The sequence below is a fragment of the Lampetra fluviatilis genome, chromosome 18, assembly GCF_964198595.1.
Source record: "Lampetra fluviatilis chromosome 18, kcLamFluv1.1, whole genome shotgun sequence".
In the NCBI taxonomy this organism is placed as follows: Eukaryota; Metazoa; Chordata; class Hyperoartia; order Petromyzontiformes; family Petromyzontidae; genus Lampetra; species Lampetra fluviatilis.
This window is the reverse complement of record NC_136292.1, coordinates 11,161,459-11,174,779: the sequence shown is the minus strand read 5'-3', so window position 1 is coordinate 11,174,779 and position 13,321 is coordinate 11,161,459. Positions and strand designations below refer to the sequence as shown.

Sequence of the window (13,321 nt, the reverse complement as noted above, 5' to 3'; positions counted from 1 at the left end):
TTACCAGATAACCTATGGTGGTGGACCACCAGGCTAACTACGCTAGTTACTGGGAGTAGCTACAACGGACAGGACCCTAGCTGGGGTCCTCGTCCACGCGTTGGTGACTTCTTCTTGGACGTAGAACGTAAATCTTCAGATGACGATAGCAACGCTGAACCCCGGTCCCTGTGCGGACCCGGTTTATATGCTCCCGGGTCGTGGCTGGCCCCGCCCTTGGCCGCGACCACCTTCGAGAAACCTCTTCTTGTTTCTCGACCCTTCCCGTAGGATCTCACCCTGACACGTGACCACCCCCACGCCCCCACCTGGGGCCCCTGTGTAGATCTTACTGGTCACGTGCCTGCCAGGGTCAAACAGTGCCATGGCCCAGGGTAACCTCATCCCATGGCTGACACTCCCACACTCCCTCCTGTAGGAGTCGGCACTACACGCCACGCGTGGTGCCACTCAGCGCTATCCCAGCGCTCACCGAGCCCCCTCTAGGGCTGGTACTACACCCACCTACGGGGTGTCCGCGATGACAATGCATCGCACGCCGTGCCTCGCTAGAGCCGGCATGACACAGTGACATACACAATGTCGCTACATACGTGATGTCGCTACATACGTGATGTCCGCGATGTGAGTACATCGCACACCTTGCTCCTCTAGGGCCGGCACCACACAGTGACATCCGTGATGTCACTACACAATCATCGTCATTCATATTTTAATGCACCACATGTCTTTACTTCTCAAAGTGCATGGAAATTGCTTCACGTAAACCAAATGCCCACAGATCTATAAACAACAACAGCAATCAGTTACTGTATAAATAAACAAACATGAATGCAATGTTAAATTACTTTAAGTGTCTGTCTGTTTCTACAAGTATGTATGTATGTTGAGCTTTTTTCGCATCATAAATAGCCAATCGTGCTTATTGGAAGTGCGGAGGAAGGACACCAAACTAAACACAAAAACAGTTCTCATGAAATGAGTTTTCAATATCGATTTAAAAGTGTATAGCTCCAGTGGCTTCCTAATATTGGACGGAAGAGCATTCCAGATGGCCGCAGAAGTGCATCTGGAAGCGCAATGCAGTGACCATCTTTACATGCAATGCACATGAGTCTTTGTTCATAGCTAATTCGAGAAAAATAACCCTTGAGTCTGAACCAATCCAAGCTTGTCGATGCAGTGGTATAGGTATATATGGTCAAGCAGACTATTCCCAAACTTAAGTGCCACCGTAGCAAAGAACATACCACGTTGCGGGAAGTCAACAGTGGTTGTCCTATGGGGAGACGCATCAAACATATTTAGTTGTTTTTAATGTCTCCTAACGTGGAATTATTTTTTTAAAATGGAAAGAGGTGGAAAACACAGTTCGAAGGGCAAGAACAGCATCAGCCCCGGGGCCAAATGGAGTCCCGTACAAAGTGTATAAGAACGCACCAGACGTCCTGAGGTTCCTCTGGAGGCTTATGAGAACAGCTTGGCAAAAGAAGATAATACCCAAAGTGTGGCGTAGGGCAGGCGGGGTCCTGATCCCTAAGGAGAAGGATGCAGTGAACATCAGCCAATTCCGCCCAATCTCCTTACTGAATGTCGAGGGTAAAATCTTCTTTAGGGTCATTGCCCAGAGGATGGCCGAGTACCTGCAAAGGAATGCGTACGTCGATACATCTGTACAGAAGGCAGGAATATCAGGGTTCTCTGGCTGCTTGGAACATTCCAGCATGATCTGGCACCAGATCCAAATGGCCAAGGTGGAGAAAAGGGACCTCCATGTAGTCTTCCTCGACCTCGCCAATGCATTTGGCTCTGTGCCCCATGAACTCCTGTGGTCTGCCTTCGGATTTTTCCACATACCGGACACCATCACAACCCTGGTGAAGTCGTACTTTCAGGATCTGCAGTTCTGCTTCACCACCTCAGAGTTCACCACCTCATGGCAATGCCTGAATGTAGGTATAATGGCGGGATGTACCATTTCTCCATTGGCATTCATAATGGCAATGGAGGTTATCATCAGATCCTCAAAATGGGTTGCTGGTGGACAGCGAGTCGACTCTGGTTTTCGCCTCCCTCCACTCAGAGCCTACATGGACGACATTACAACATTGACCACCACTGTCCCATGCACCAGGAGACTGCTCAGAAAACTCGAGGATAACATTAGCTGGGCCCGTATGAAGATTAAACCATCTAAGTCACGCAGCATCTCGATTGTGAAGGGAGTACTCTGTGACCTGAAATTCTTCATCGGAGATGACCAAATCCCAACAGTGTCTGAGCAGCCGGTAAAAAGCCTTGGAAGGTGGTATGATGCAAGCCTGAAGGACAAAGACCAGGTGCAACAGCTGCGCAAAGACATCAGTAGTAGCCTACAGTCCATCGACAACACCCAGCTACCTGGAAAGTTAAAGGCCTGGTGTCTGGAGTTTGGTCTCCTACCCCGGGTGTTGTGGCCCCTAGCAGTGTATGAGGTTCCAATCTCAACAGTGGAGAAGATGGAAAGAGGAGTCACGAGCTACTTAAAGAAGTGGCTCGGAGTTCCACGATGCCTTACCACCATAGGCCTCTATGGAGATGGTGTCCTCAAGCTGCCCCTCACCAGTCTAACCGAGGAATTCAAGTGTGCAAAAACCAGGCTCCAGATGACACTGAATGAATCTCGAGACCCAGTGGTGAGCAACAACGTGCCGACCTTGGCAACTGGGCGCAAATGGAGGCCAGGAAAAGCAGTCCAGGAGGCAACAGCAACCCTCAGACATGCTGACATTGTGGGTCATGTTCAGCAAGGGAGAGGAGGCCTTGGGCTAACTAGCCGTGCTGCTTGGAGTAAGGCCACTGCACCAGAGCGGCGGAAGATGGTAGTGCAGGAAGTACGCCATCAGGAGGAGGCTGCAAGGTGGGCCAAGGCAGTCTCTCTTGCCAAACAGGGACAGTGGACTCGATGGGACAGTGTGGAGAAGAGGAAGATCAGCTGGAAGGATCTGTGGGCCATGGAAGCGAGGCGGTTGAGCTTTTCCATCAGAGCAACATATGACGTCCTTCCAACACCAGTTAATCTTCACCAATGGTATGGTGAAGATCCGGACTGTGCCCTCTGTTCCATGCCAGCCAACCTCAGGCACATTCTCACAGGGTGTAAAACAAGCCTCACCCAAGGACGCTACACTTGACGTCACAACCAAGTCCTTAAAAACCTTGCGTCCGCCCTGGAGGACAAGCGAGCTGCCACCAACTCCCTACCACCCCCAGCAGCATCACACCCCTTACGGACGACCTTTGTCCGCGAAGGGGCTAAACCACCGAAGAGCGGCTCTACACCAATAGAGCGAGACCAGCTGCGCTTGGCCCGCGACTGGAAAATGCTAGCTGACATTGGCCGGCAACTTGTGTTTCCTCCGGAGATCGCAACCACCACCCTAAGACCTGACATGGTGCTCTGGTCCCGTTCGCTCAAGAAGGTCTTCATCATTGAGCTCACAGTACCCTGGGAGGACTCAGTAGATGAGGCTTATGAGCGAAAACATCTGCGCTATGCCGATCTAGCTGCCGAAGCACGGCATCATGGCTGGAACACAGAAGTCCGACCAGTGGAGGTGGGCTGCAGAGGTTTTGTGGCAACATCTACAACCAGACTGCTTAGAGACCTGGGAATTAAGAGCCAGAGCCAGCGTTCGGCAATCAGAGCTGTATCGGAGGCGGCAGAAGGCAGCAGTCAGTGGCTCTGGATGAAGAGGAAAGACTCCAGCTGGGCCCCAAAGTGAGAGGGCCAGGAGGTATGCAGTCAACAATGCTTGACTCAGGGAGGAGGACTCCCCTGCCATGCATAGTCCCATGGGATGTTGGCTATCAACAACAAGGCAACTCCTATGACTAATTGGGAATGGGATGCAAGCGTAGGATTGATCACCCTGTCGCTGGCCGCCTTTGGGGAGGGTGTATAGTATGAAAGGCCGAAACACCCTAGGACCCAAAGGTTCACTACTGACGATGCGCTCCCCAAATTTCACCAGGCTCACTGTTCATGAACTCTTGGAAGTGCCTGCACAAAGGATAGTAACATCTCATCCTGTGTTCTTTGGAAGAATAATGAGACTGGCCTCCGCAATGGGAATATGGAATTGTCACCACTGCCTCGGGAACGTGAGAGAGAAATAAGTGCTGCCGAGTTTGCTTGGCCTGTAGACCTGATTTTTGAATCTCTATGCGTTAACTGTGTTTGCCGACTCTCTGTGTTGCATTACATTACATTTCCAAAAGATTTGCTCAATTTTGTTTTCTCAAACTATTTGTCTCTCTAAAATTTCACCAGGCTCTCATAGGGCCATTCGATCTTCTTTCCCTCGGTCGCTTTGGGGGTGGATTCATTGACATGCTAATTTCTGTACTCCAACAGCTGCCCCAGCAGACCCACCTCTCTCTCTGCCCCTCTCTCTATTTAAGGCCTCGACACAGAGGCATTGGGTATCTGTGTGTCTATGTTGTGTGTCTTTGTATGTCTGTGTTGTCTCTCTGCTTGTGTGTCGGTCTGTGTGTCTTTGTGTCTGTGTTTTGTCTCCCTCTCAAATTTAGTTCTACCTGATGACGGTTGCTTGTGTTGCAATCGAAACATCGTATTTTATTATTTATTTATTTTCTTTCTACGTGACTTTGCCGAAAGAACCAAAGAGTACATAATTTTAGCCCAGAATCTTTCTTTTACAGCTACAATATGGATGGTTCTCACAAATGTATGGCAAGAAGCATGATATATCGGCGAATATAAAGGGCACCCATTTGGCCAATAATAGCGTTCATAAAATTTGATGACTTACAGTAATAATGATGAGGCTGTAATTTTCTCCACGTCTTCTCTAACAAACCATAATTTGTGATTTTGTCATTTTCATTGGATAAATCTAAAGACACTGATTTTTTTTTTTAACCATTACATTTTGTAATCACAGGTAACATGATTTATAATACAGTACATGGTTTATTGTGTATTTCCAGGCTTGTAAATATTTTGGCATGTAAATAATTGTTCACTGTGCACGAGATAATATCATCCCCTCCTGTTTGCCCTCTGTGCTCTGAAGGAGGGCCGTCGCCCGGAATTATCGGCCAAATATTAATTTTTTCCTCTTCAGACCTTTTTCCATTCTAAAGAGTGCTTTTGATTAACGTGTTCTGTGTTCTTGTTACGTTGTCTGTATTTGTGGCTTAGCTGTGCTGCAGTTGGACAACTCTCTGGTCGATTTGGAGACTCTGCAAGCTCTATACGAGAATGTAAGTTTTGTTCATCCGCTTGACGCATGTGTCCTGCGTCTCCTTGGAATAACGGAATCAGAATCTTTATTTAACGTGGGCAGGTATTCCACGGCTCCCCCACCTCTCACTTGGCTCTGTACAGTGCGAAAGAAGTTCAACATACACACATGTAATGATTCTAGTCTACAACTCTGATGCACTCCTATCGCTCTCTATGTGCTGTGAAGAAGGGACTTTGCCCAAAATGTCGCCGGTATATATATTTTTTTAGGGCCACAGTAATATTGACAAATATGTTGGAATTGTTTGTTAAGTATTCTGTACGATCACTTAAGAGTCCACATTCAGTACCATACAGCCTTCATACAAAGGCAGTCACTGCATCGTGCTCTCAGATGCGCTTCTGCAGCCGTCTGCAACGCTCTTCAAACATTCGGAAGCCACTGGAGATATGCACTTTTCAATCTAAATTGAAAACTCATTTCTTGAGAACTTTTTTGTTTGTATTTAGTTTGTTGTTCCCCCACAACTCTGATTAGCACGGTTGGCTACATACAGTGCGAAAGCAGTTCATGATACATACACCAGGAGAATAAATAACTATGATTTAACAAATGTTTACTTATAAATTTCTTAATCTGTACAGTTAAAATTGTAAACATTTTCTGTGCCTGTTCATATTACACCACCGGTATAATAAAATAACTACCTGGCCTGGTATACAGGTGGTGGATTTGTGGATTCGATCCTGACTGATGCATGTATGTGTGGAGTTTGCATGGTCTCCCAGGCGGGCATGTGGTTTTTTTCTCCAGGTTTTCCATTTTTTCCTTCCACATCTAGAAACACGCATTTAGAGTGTTTGGCTGCTATATATTTCCACCACGATAAGCCACTTCGTTAGCTATCATTTATGGCCAGGCCGCTTAAAAAAAGCTTAATTACTCATTGTGGCCTTACCTGGTAAAATAAAAAATAGTTAATAGAATAAGATGCAGGCTCCTCTACGTGGTGTGATTCCTAGATTATCCAGGGTCTCCCACCACCCTGTGGTCGGTGTCTTCTTGCTACACGCCGCTGAATGGCGCCGCAGCATTAATAGTTGAGCCTTGCATGTAAGACCAGGCAATACGGCAGCATTTTTCCAATGAATCACGCTCTCCTGGTGAGGTTTGGAGAAGCCAATACAGGGTCAGGATTTTCTCATTTAAACATTCTTCTCTAAAATGTTGCTCCTGATGCCCCCTGAGGTTATTTAGAATTGTATCACTTTCCAACCAAGGTTGAAAGCATTTATGCGCTCATTAGCTCTCCGTGCATTTGTCCTATAACGGTTGGGGGGGGGAAGGCACGATAACACCCTTAACAATGATGCAATGTGAATGAAACCAAAGTGTAAAGTTGCGGGGCCATTATTGACTCACTCTTTTGAAAACCGGCCACATTTATGCCACGGGTGTTTCTGTTCGAAGCGGCACATTTATGCCACGGGTGTTTCTGTTCGAAGCGGCACTGGAGGGCACGTGAAGTTGATGCTGTTTGTAAAAAACAATGTTTTGCTTGCAATTTCATCAGAGAGGTGAAAAGGAAGAACTGGGAAAGATTGAGCAGTTTGTAACGTCTAAGCAGGGCGTGGAGGACACAAGGCAGCTGGATAAGCCTGAACAGTAAGCGTCTTCCTCCTTGTGCCATCTACCAGTGCTTGTATACATTGAGTTCTTGTCTAACTCCTCCAACTTCTTGGTTCTTTCGGTAAAGTCACGTAGAAGGGAGATAATAAAATAATAAAAATAAAACATAATAAAATAATACAATTCTCACGACGTTTCGGCCACAACGCAAGCATCCGTCCTCAGGTGAAGAACAGGTCTGTCGGAAAGACAGCATCTGAATGAACACCACCATGCTTGGCAGCGTATATTTAAGCTGGGTTAGGGGGGGAAGAGCGCCTTGACTTTACCGAAAGAACCAAGACGATGAATCCCCGCAGTCACGAAAGCTTTAAATCGAAGTTTAACTCCTCCAAGTCAAACCCAGTGGCGTAGCGGCGTGGTTGCCATGGGCCCTGTAGTCTATGGGCCAGAGCACACTTATTGCTACTACACAAGCTAGCAAAACTTAGTATTTACGATTTCTTTATTTGGCTAATATGACTGAGTGGTTATTGCATAATTCACTTTTATTGACCGCTTGGAAAAATTGGAACCTCTCAAGTTATCTCCACTTCAGGCGGTATAGACCAGTGAAGTGTTTAACACGTGTAGGCTTTCGCGACCAATATTCATAATAAACGTTTTTTGGGTTAGATCGCGTTATTTATAAATGTGTCGTAACCCTCCACCACCCGACTCGGCCGATCGGCAAAAAAGTGTCACGTTGACAAAAGACAAATAGTTCACTTCAAATCGTTGCACCTGATGAGTTCAATGATGCCATCACCCTGCTGCTGCTCTATTTAAGACCGGGAGCTAGAGGGGAGCCTCACCATTCTGGCGAATTGCCCGATGATGCTGGATGCAATTACCAGCGAAACGTCGTACTCAAAAAATTGTAAATGTTGTGGTTTCACGCTTCAACACACCGATGGGCTAAAGTAGTGAACTATTTGTCTTTTTGTCAACGTGACACTTTTTTTACTGATTGTCCGTGTCGGGTGGTGGAGGGTTACGACACATTTATAAATAACGCGATCTAACCCAAAAACGTTGATTATGGACAAGTGAAATATCTTCTCTGGGCTCATGGACTCCTGAGACAAGGCATGAAATGGGGCCCCCTGTCCAATTTTCCATCCCCTTGGGAAGCCTGGTGCCTGAGCCCCTCTGGACCCATAGGTCCTTGTGCAGTTGTACCGCCTGCACACAATGACTACTTCTGCTGGTCAAGAGTGAGCGTCTCCCTGGTCAGTCGAGCATCACCATTGGTTGCCCTGAGCCAGTGGTGGTAATTCCACATTCCCATGGTGGCCGCCGATCTATATCTATTTTTTATATTTATAGAGGGCCTTCACTCAAGGCGCTTGACATAAGCTTCCAAAACGGTGACAGAATGGAGGTGATGTAGATGGCAGGGGGCGTACAAGCATTGAGGAATGAGTGACAGCGTTAGATGGTATTTAGGGATCGCAAAAGGGTAGGGGAGGGAGGGGAATGAGTAGAGGGGTGAGGGGATAGAATGGGCAAGAGAGAAGAGGTGAGGCTTTAAGAGAGGAACAGAAGGAGGTTAAGGAGGGGGACTGCTTAATGTACAAGGGAAGTTTATTCCAGTGGAGGGTGCAAGGAAAGAGAAGGATCAATAACAGGATTGGACACAGCGAGAAGGAGGGGATGGAGAGCGATAGAGAATATTGGGAACGATGGAAACACTGTAGAACCATAGCCAATGCAACGTTTGATTTTTTTTTTTCAAATAAAAACAGCCTTGCGCGTTCCTTAACCGCCACGTGTGTTTCTTCGTTAGGTTCCTGTACGAACTGTCGCAGATTCCCTGCTTTGTTGAGCGGGTTTTCTGCATCGTCTTCCAGTCCACGTTTACGGAGCTCATCAAGTCGATACACTGCCGGCTCGAGTTGGTGCATCGCAACAGCAAGGTAAGGGGGGCTCAAGCGGCACCTTACAGTCACTATCATTCCATGCTGGAGGTGACCCGACGGCTCACAGAGGTCAGAGCGCCTAGCTGTTACCACTGAGGTCCTGGGTTCGAATTCAGGCAGCCCCACCCTGTGATTGTCTCAAATGTAGAGAGTTGATTGTCTTGCCCCATTCACCAAATCAAACTAAACTACTTTTATTTTACCAGGTAAGGCCCACTGAACGATATTGTTCTTTTTCAGAAGCAACTTGGCCACAATTGATAGCCCAACGAAGTGGCTTATAGCGTGAAAATTTATCGCCACCAAATACTTAAATGCATGTTTCTAAATGTGGAGGGAAAAACCGGAGAACCCAGAGAAAAATCTAAACGACCACAGGGAGAACATGCAAACTCCAAATATACAGCAGGTGTCAGGGTCGGAATCGAACCCACGACCTTCTGAGACCAGGTGGGAAAATTGCTCACTGTACTATGTGGATCTGAGGTCACTTTAAAGAGGATCTCGGGTAACTCTGTGATGTCCGCTTCTGTGGACCGTTCTCTAACAAGAGGGAGTGGGTTTGCATTGTTCTGCGAGACATCCAAATGAATTATCGTTGCTATGACGCCAGTAGCGCAATTGCGCGATTATATTGGAGAGTAAGACAAATGCATATGTTAAATATGAATACGTTAATATAACGGTCTCACCGATGTAGCAATGAGAATTAAGAAAATATGTTCAGGTTTAACACTTGGTTTTATACTTCATTTAGGTTTTGGTTATGGGGGTTATATTTTATGTTTATTAAACTTAGGACATATTTATATGTTTGTGAAAAGTTTATGAAGCAAGCCAATATGACATAGTTATTAGTTACTTTAGTCTGTAATGAAATCTTTGATGTAAGCAGATGTACTATGGCCAGTGATTAAACTGTGGATGTAACAAATGGGGCCGTCCATAAATGACGTCACGCGATTTTGGCCCATTTTTGACCCCCCCTCCCCCCCTCGTCACACGGTGTCACAAAAAGTCAGACCCCCCTCAAATATGACGTCACAAAGCTCTGCCCCCCCTCCCCCCCCTAAAACCATATTTCCATTTTGAAAATAAAACGTGCTTCAAATCACTTTAAACTATTGTCATTGTCGTGCGTATTTAATGTCGCGCTGCACTCTGATGTTGTAGGAGAAAATGTATTAAAAGGAGGCATTGGAATGCTGAAATTTAGCATAAAATTAAAATATTAAAAGTAATTATAACTATTAAAAAATACTTGAAACTTTGTAGTAGAACGAAGCAAAATGGAGAGTACAATTATAAAAATCACATATTCATTCCACAGAATGAAAAGCCCTGGTAGAATCATTAGAATCAAAATGTTAAATAACAATCATTCAAAAAATTTACAAAATGTATGCTTCTCCATTCTCCCATGGAGAAGCAAAATGCTCCTTCATAGAATAAAAAAACAATTTATTTTTTGCACGTGAAATACTAAATCGTGCACACAATATACTGAATCGTGAGCGGTTAAAATTTACTTTCATTTCCATAAGGGAACTCCGTAGTAAAATTAAAGATCCTATATGGTTAAATTAAATATTGATTTAAAGCTTTCGTGACTGCAGGAATCCATACTCTTTGGTTCTTTCAGTAAAGTCATGTAGGTAGAAAATAAAATAAAATAAATAATATATCACGACGTTTTGATCGCAACATGAGCGGTCATCATCAGGTGGGAAAGCATGGTCTGCTGCTGAGGCAGCTGAAACTCAAGCGTTTTTAATATAACGACTGCAATAAAAGTGTATTTTCTCTTCCTGACGAAGTATTATCTATATATATAAAAGGGAAATTTGTGATTGTGTGTCTGTTCAAAATGTTTAGCGTACTTCCCGACATGCAACAAACTTGAAATTTGCCATGTGGGTACTTTCCAGACTGTACACCATGCAAAAATTATAAAAATAGACTTTGGTATATTTTTGGGGGGGAGGAGGGGCGCAATAATCCATATTTTTTGCATGGCAAGTGAGCTGTGACATCACATCTGTCATGTCACCCGCGCATGTGGGAGCGTAACGCATTGTAGGTGTAGTGGTTAGCGCGCTGCCCTACGAACTCAGCGACCCGAGAAAAAAAAGATGTCAGTTTTGTTGCCAGATAGAAGGGTAAAAAACCAATTATCATATTTTTTACTGCCAAATGAGGTTCCAATGGTAGAACGTGTTGTTTATATTTATTTAAAGTTGCGCATTTTGATGTGTCGTCACATTTCTCAAACCCCCCTCCCCCCCTCGTCACACATCGTCACAAATGTCTTGGTGCGTGACGTCATTTATGGACGGCCCCAATAAGCATTTGATGATCCTGTGCTTAAAATAGATTCTTAGACTCACACACGTTGAATTATGCGTGTGATATTTGGACACTTTCTCATGCGTGTAATGCATTGTGCATGCAAGGATTGATTATCTGTCACATACGCAACTGTGCTCTTTAGGCTCGCGGAACAAACGAGACAGAACACACGTGAGAGATGATACCAAAGCGGCAATACTGAATAGATGCTTAATGAGAACCGTGGTGTCAGATTATACATTATCGAATCGTTGGGGAGAGGGGAGTGAACTGTTACAAAATGTAATTCATTACTAAATTTACAATACCTTCAAATAGAAATTCGGAGGCTTGAGAGAAAGAATTAAAGTCTTAAGATTCTGACAAAAACTCGACACCGATACCGATGTGCAGCGCAGTGAGAGAGAGGGTTTGGGATTTAATTCCAGACGACGGGGAGCTGCGACAGAGACGCCACGTTCACCTTGCCTGCTACGAGAGATAGGCATGGCAGGGTGGTAGGGGGGCACTTGAGGCACATGCCCAGTGAATGATGGTTCCTAAGTATCGTGGATTCATTCACAAAATGTTTCTCCTTTGTGGCGCTTGTAAAATCCACAGTGAATGCAGGGTTTCCTTGAGTCAAATTATATGTTTGTGAATTGTAGGCGTTTGATTTTTAGGCACAACATTTTAGACGCAGCATTTTAGACACAACAGCGATTGATTTATAGACACAAACATTTGCTGCATTTACGTTGAGTGAGCTGAACGAAGCAGCAACACAGGCTACGGAAGGAGACGTGGCGGAAATTGATTCGGCCCTATCGCCGCTGATAGGCGAACGGAAAAGACGGCTAGTATCGGATGGTCTTGAGTGTAAGAACTGACTTTTATAAATCACCTTTTTTATTGTGTGAAGAAAACAACTTTCTATATCGCAGTGGTGGCATGCATTGGGAAGGATAACATTTGTGCAAATAGATTTCTATTCACTGCATCAGCATGGAGAGATACGAGCTTGGAATTACACTCGAGAGACCGAAAGAGGGCAGCCGAGAATGTGTGCAGGTCAGTTATGTTATTGAATCTGTTAAGAAATGTCAGTGGGCTTGGGCAAGGATACGTCACGGCTAGAAGGGACGGCGATGGCCAATGACGGTCGAAGGTCAAGAATATGAACGGAGCAGCAGCCCGGGAACGGATCACCTCCATGCGGGTTTCCGCCAGGGCGATGGAGCGATTAAAATTGGCTGGCGTGCCAATACGAGGCCGATTATTACATTGCAAGATCATGAAATGTGGTGTTGGCATGGGGAGGGCTTCATCCAGCAGTGGATTTCCCGTGCCTGATGATGATGATGAAGGGTTAAATGCATTTTAGTTGAAGGAGAAGCTAAATTGTAGACTTGGCAGGGAGCACTGTCATCTTGGAGGGTTTTTTTTGGCACGGATGACAAGAAAGCTAGCACTGCATACCACATTCTATGCGTGCTGCAGTGTGCACCGCACACCACTGTATGGCAGCCACATTTAAACACCCGTAGCAATTATGGCTGCAGCATGCACTTAACAGAGTAAATAAAGTCATTGTCTGGCAAAGAGGAAGACGCTTGGTAATGTTTTCCAGGCGTTACACAAAAGCCTCCGTTTGATGTGGATCCTGTGTCAGAAGCAAGATCTTTTTATGGTTCATGGGTAACTGTCTGCGAAGCTGTTTACACGTTTATCTGCAGAAGGATCGTTCAAACATGATCAGTGTTTGTAAAAGCATTCATACAGTGACGTTTTTGTCAACATTTTAAATATTTATTTCAACATGCATTAGGGTTCCCTTCCCTACAGTTTGCACACTCCTGGAAGCTTATTATGGGTGTGCTTCTGTTTAAGGTTTTGAGAATTTATCTGCCTGGTCTATGCAGATGTTGTAAGTTTTAGATGACGTCATGTTTGGCTGCGTAGGTTTTCTCGGTTGTCCTTGTGCTGCCGTTCGATGCTTTTTCGGGTTGTACCAGTGAGGTTTGTTCATGACGGCGTCTGACGTTTCGCTCCCAACACCTCCGATGAGCGTGGTTGGCTACGTACGGTGCAAAATAAGTTAAACATGCATGCATACGTACGAGCGTAATGTCGGCGAGTATGCCAAACAAC

The 13,321-nt window shown here is 45.4% G+C and overlaps 1 protein-coding gene across 1 annotated transcript in view; it reads left to right on the top strand.

Annotated features, from left to right (window-relative positions):
* LOC144937230 (uncharacterized) overlaps positions 1–13,321 on the top strand; it is a 46,708-nt gene that overhangs the window by 19,758 nt on the left and 13,629 nt on the right. The window contains exons 9-11 of the mRNA XM_078864609.1: positions 5,207–5,268; positions 6,826–6,917; positions 8,710–8,839. Coding sequence (XP_078720735.1) covers positions 5,207–5,268; positions 6,826–6,917; positions 8,710–8,839 — 284 coding nt within the window. The remainder of the gene's footprint in view (positions 1–5,206; positions 5,269–6,825; positions 6,918–8,709; positions 8,840–13,321) is intronic.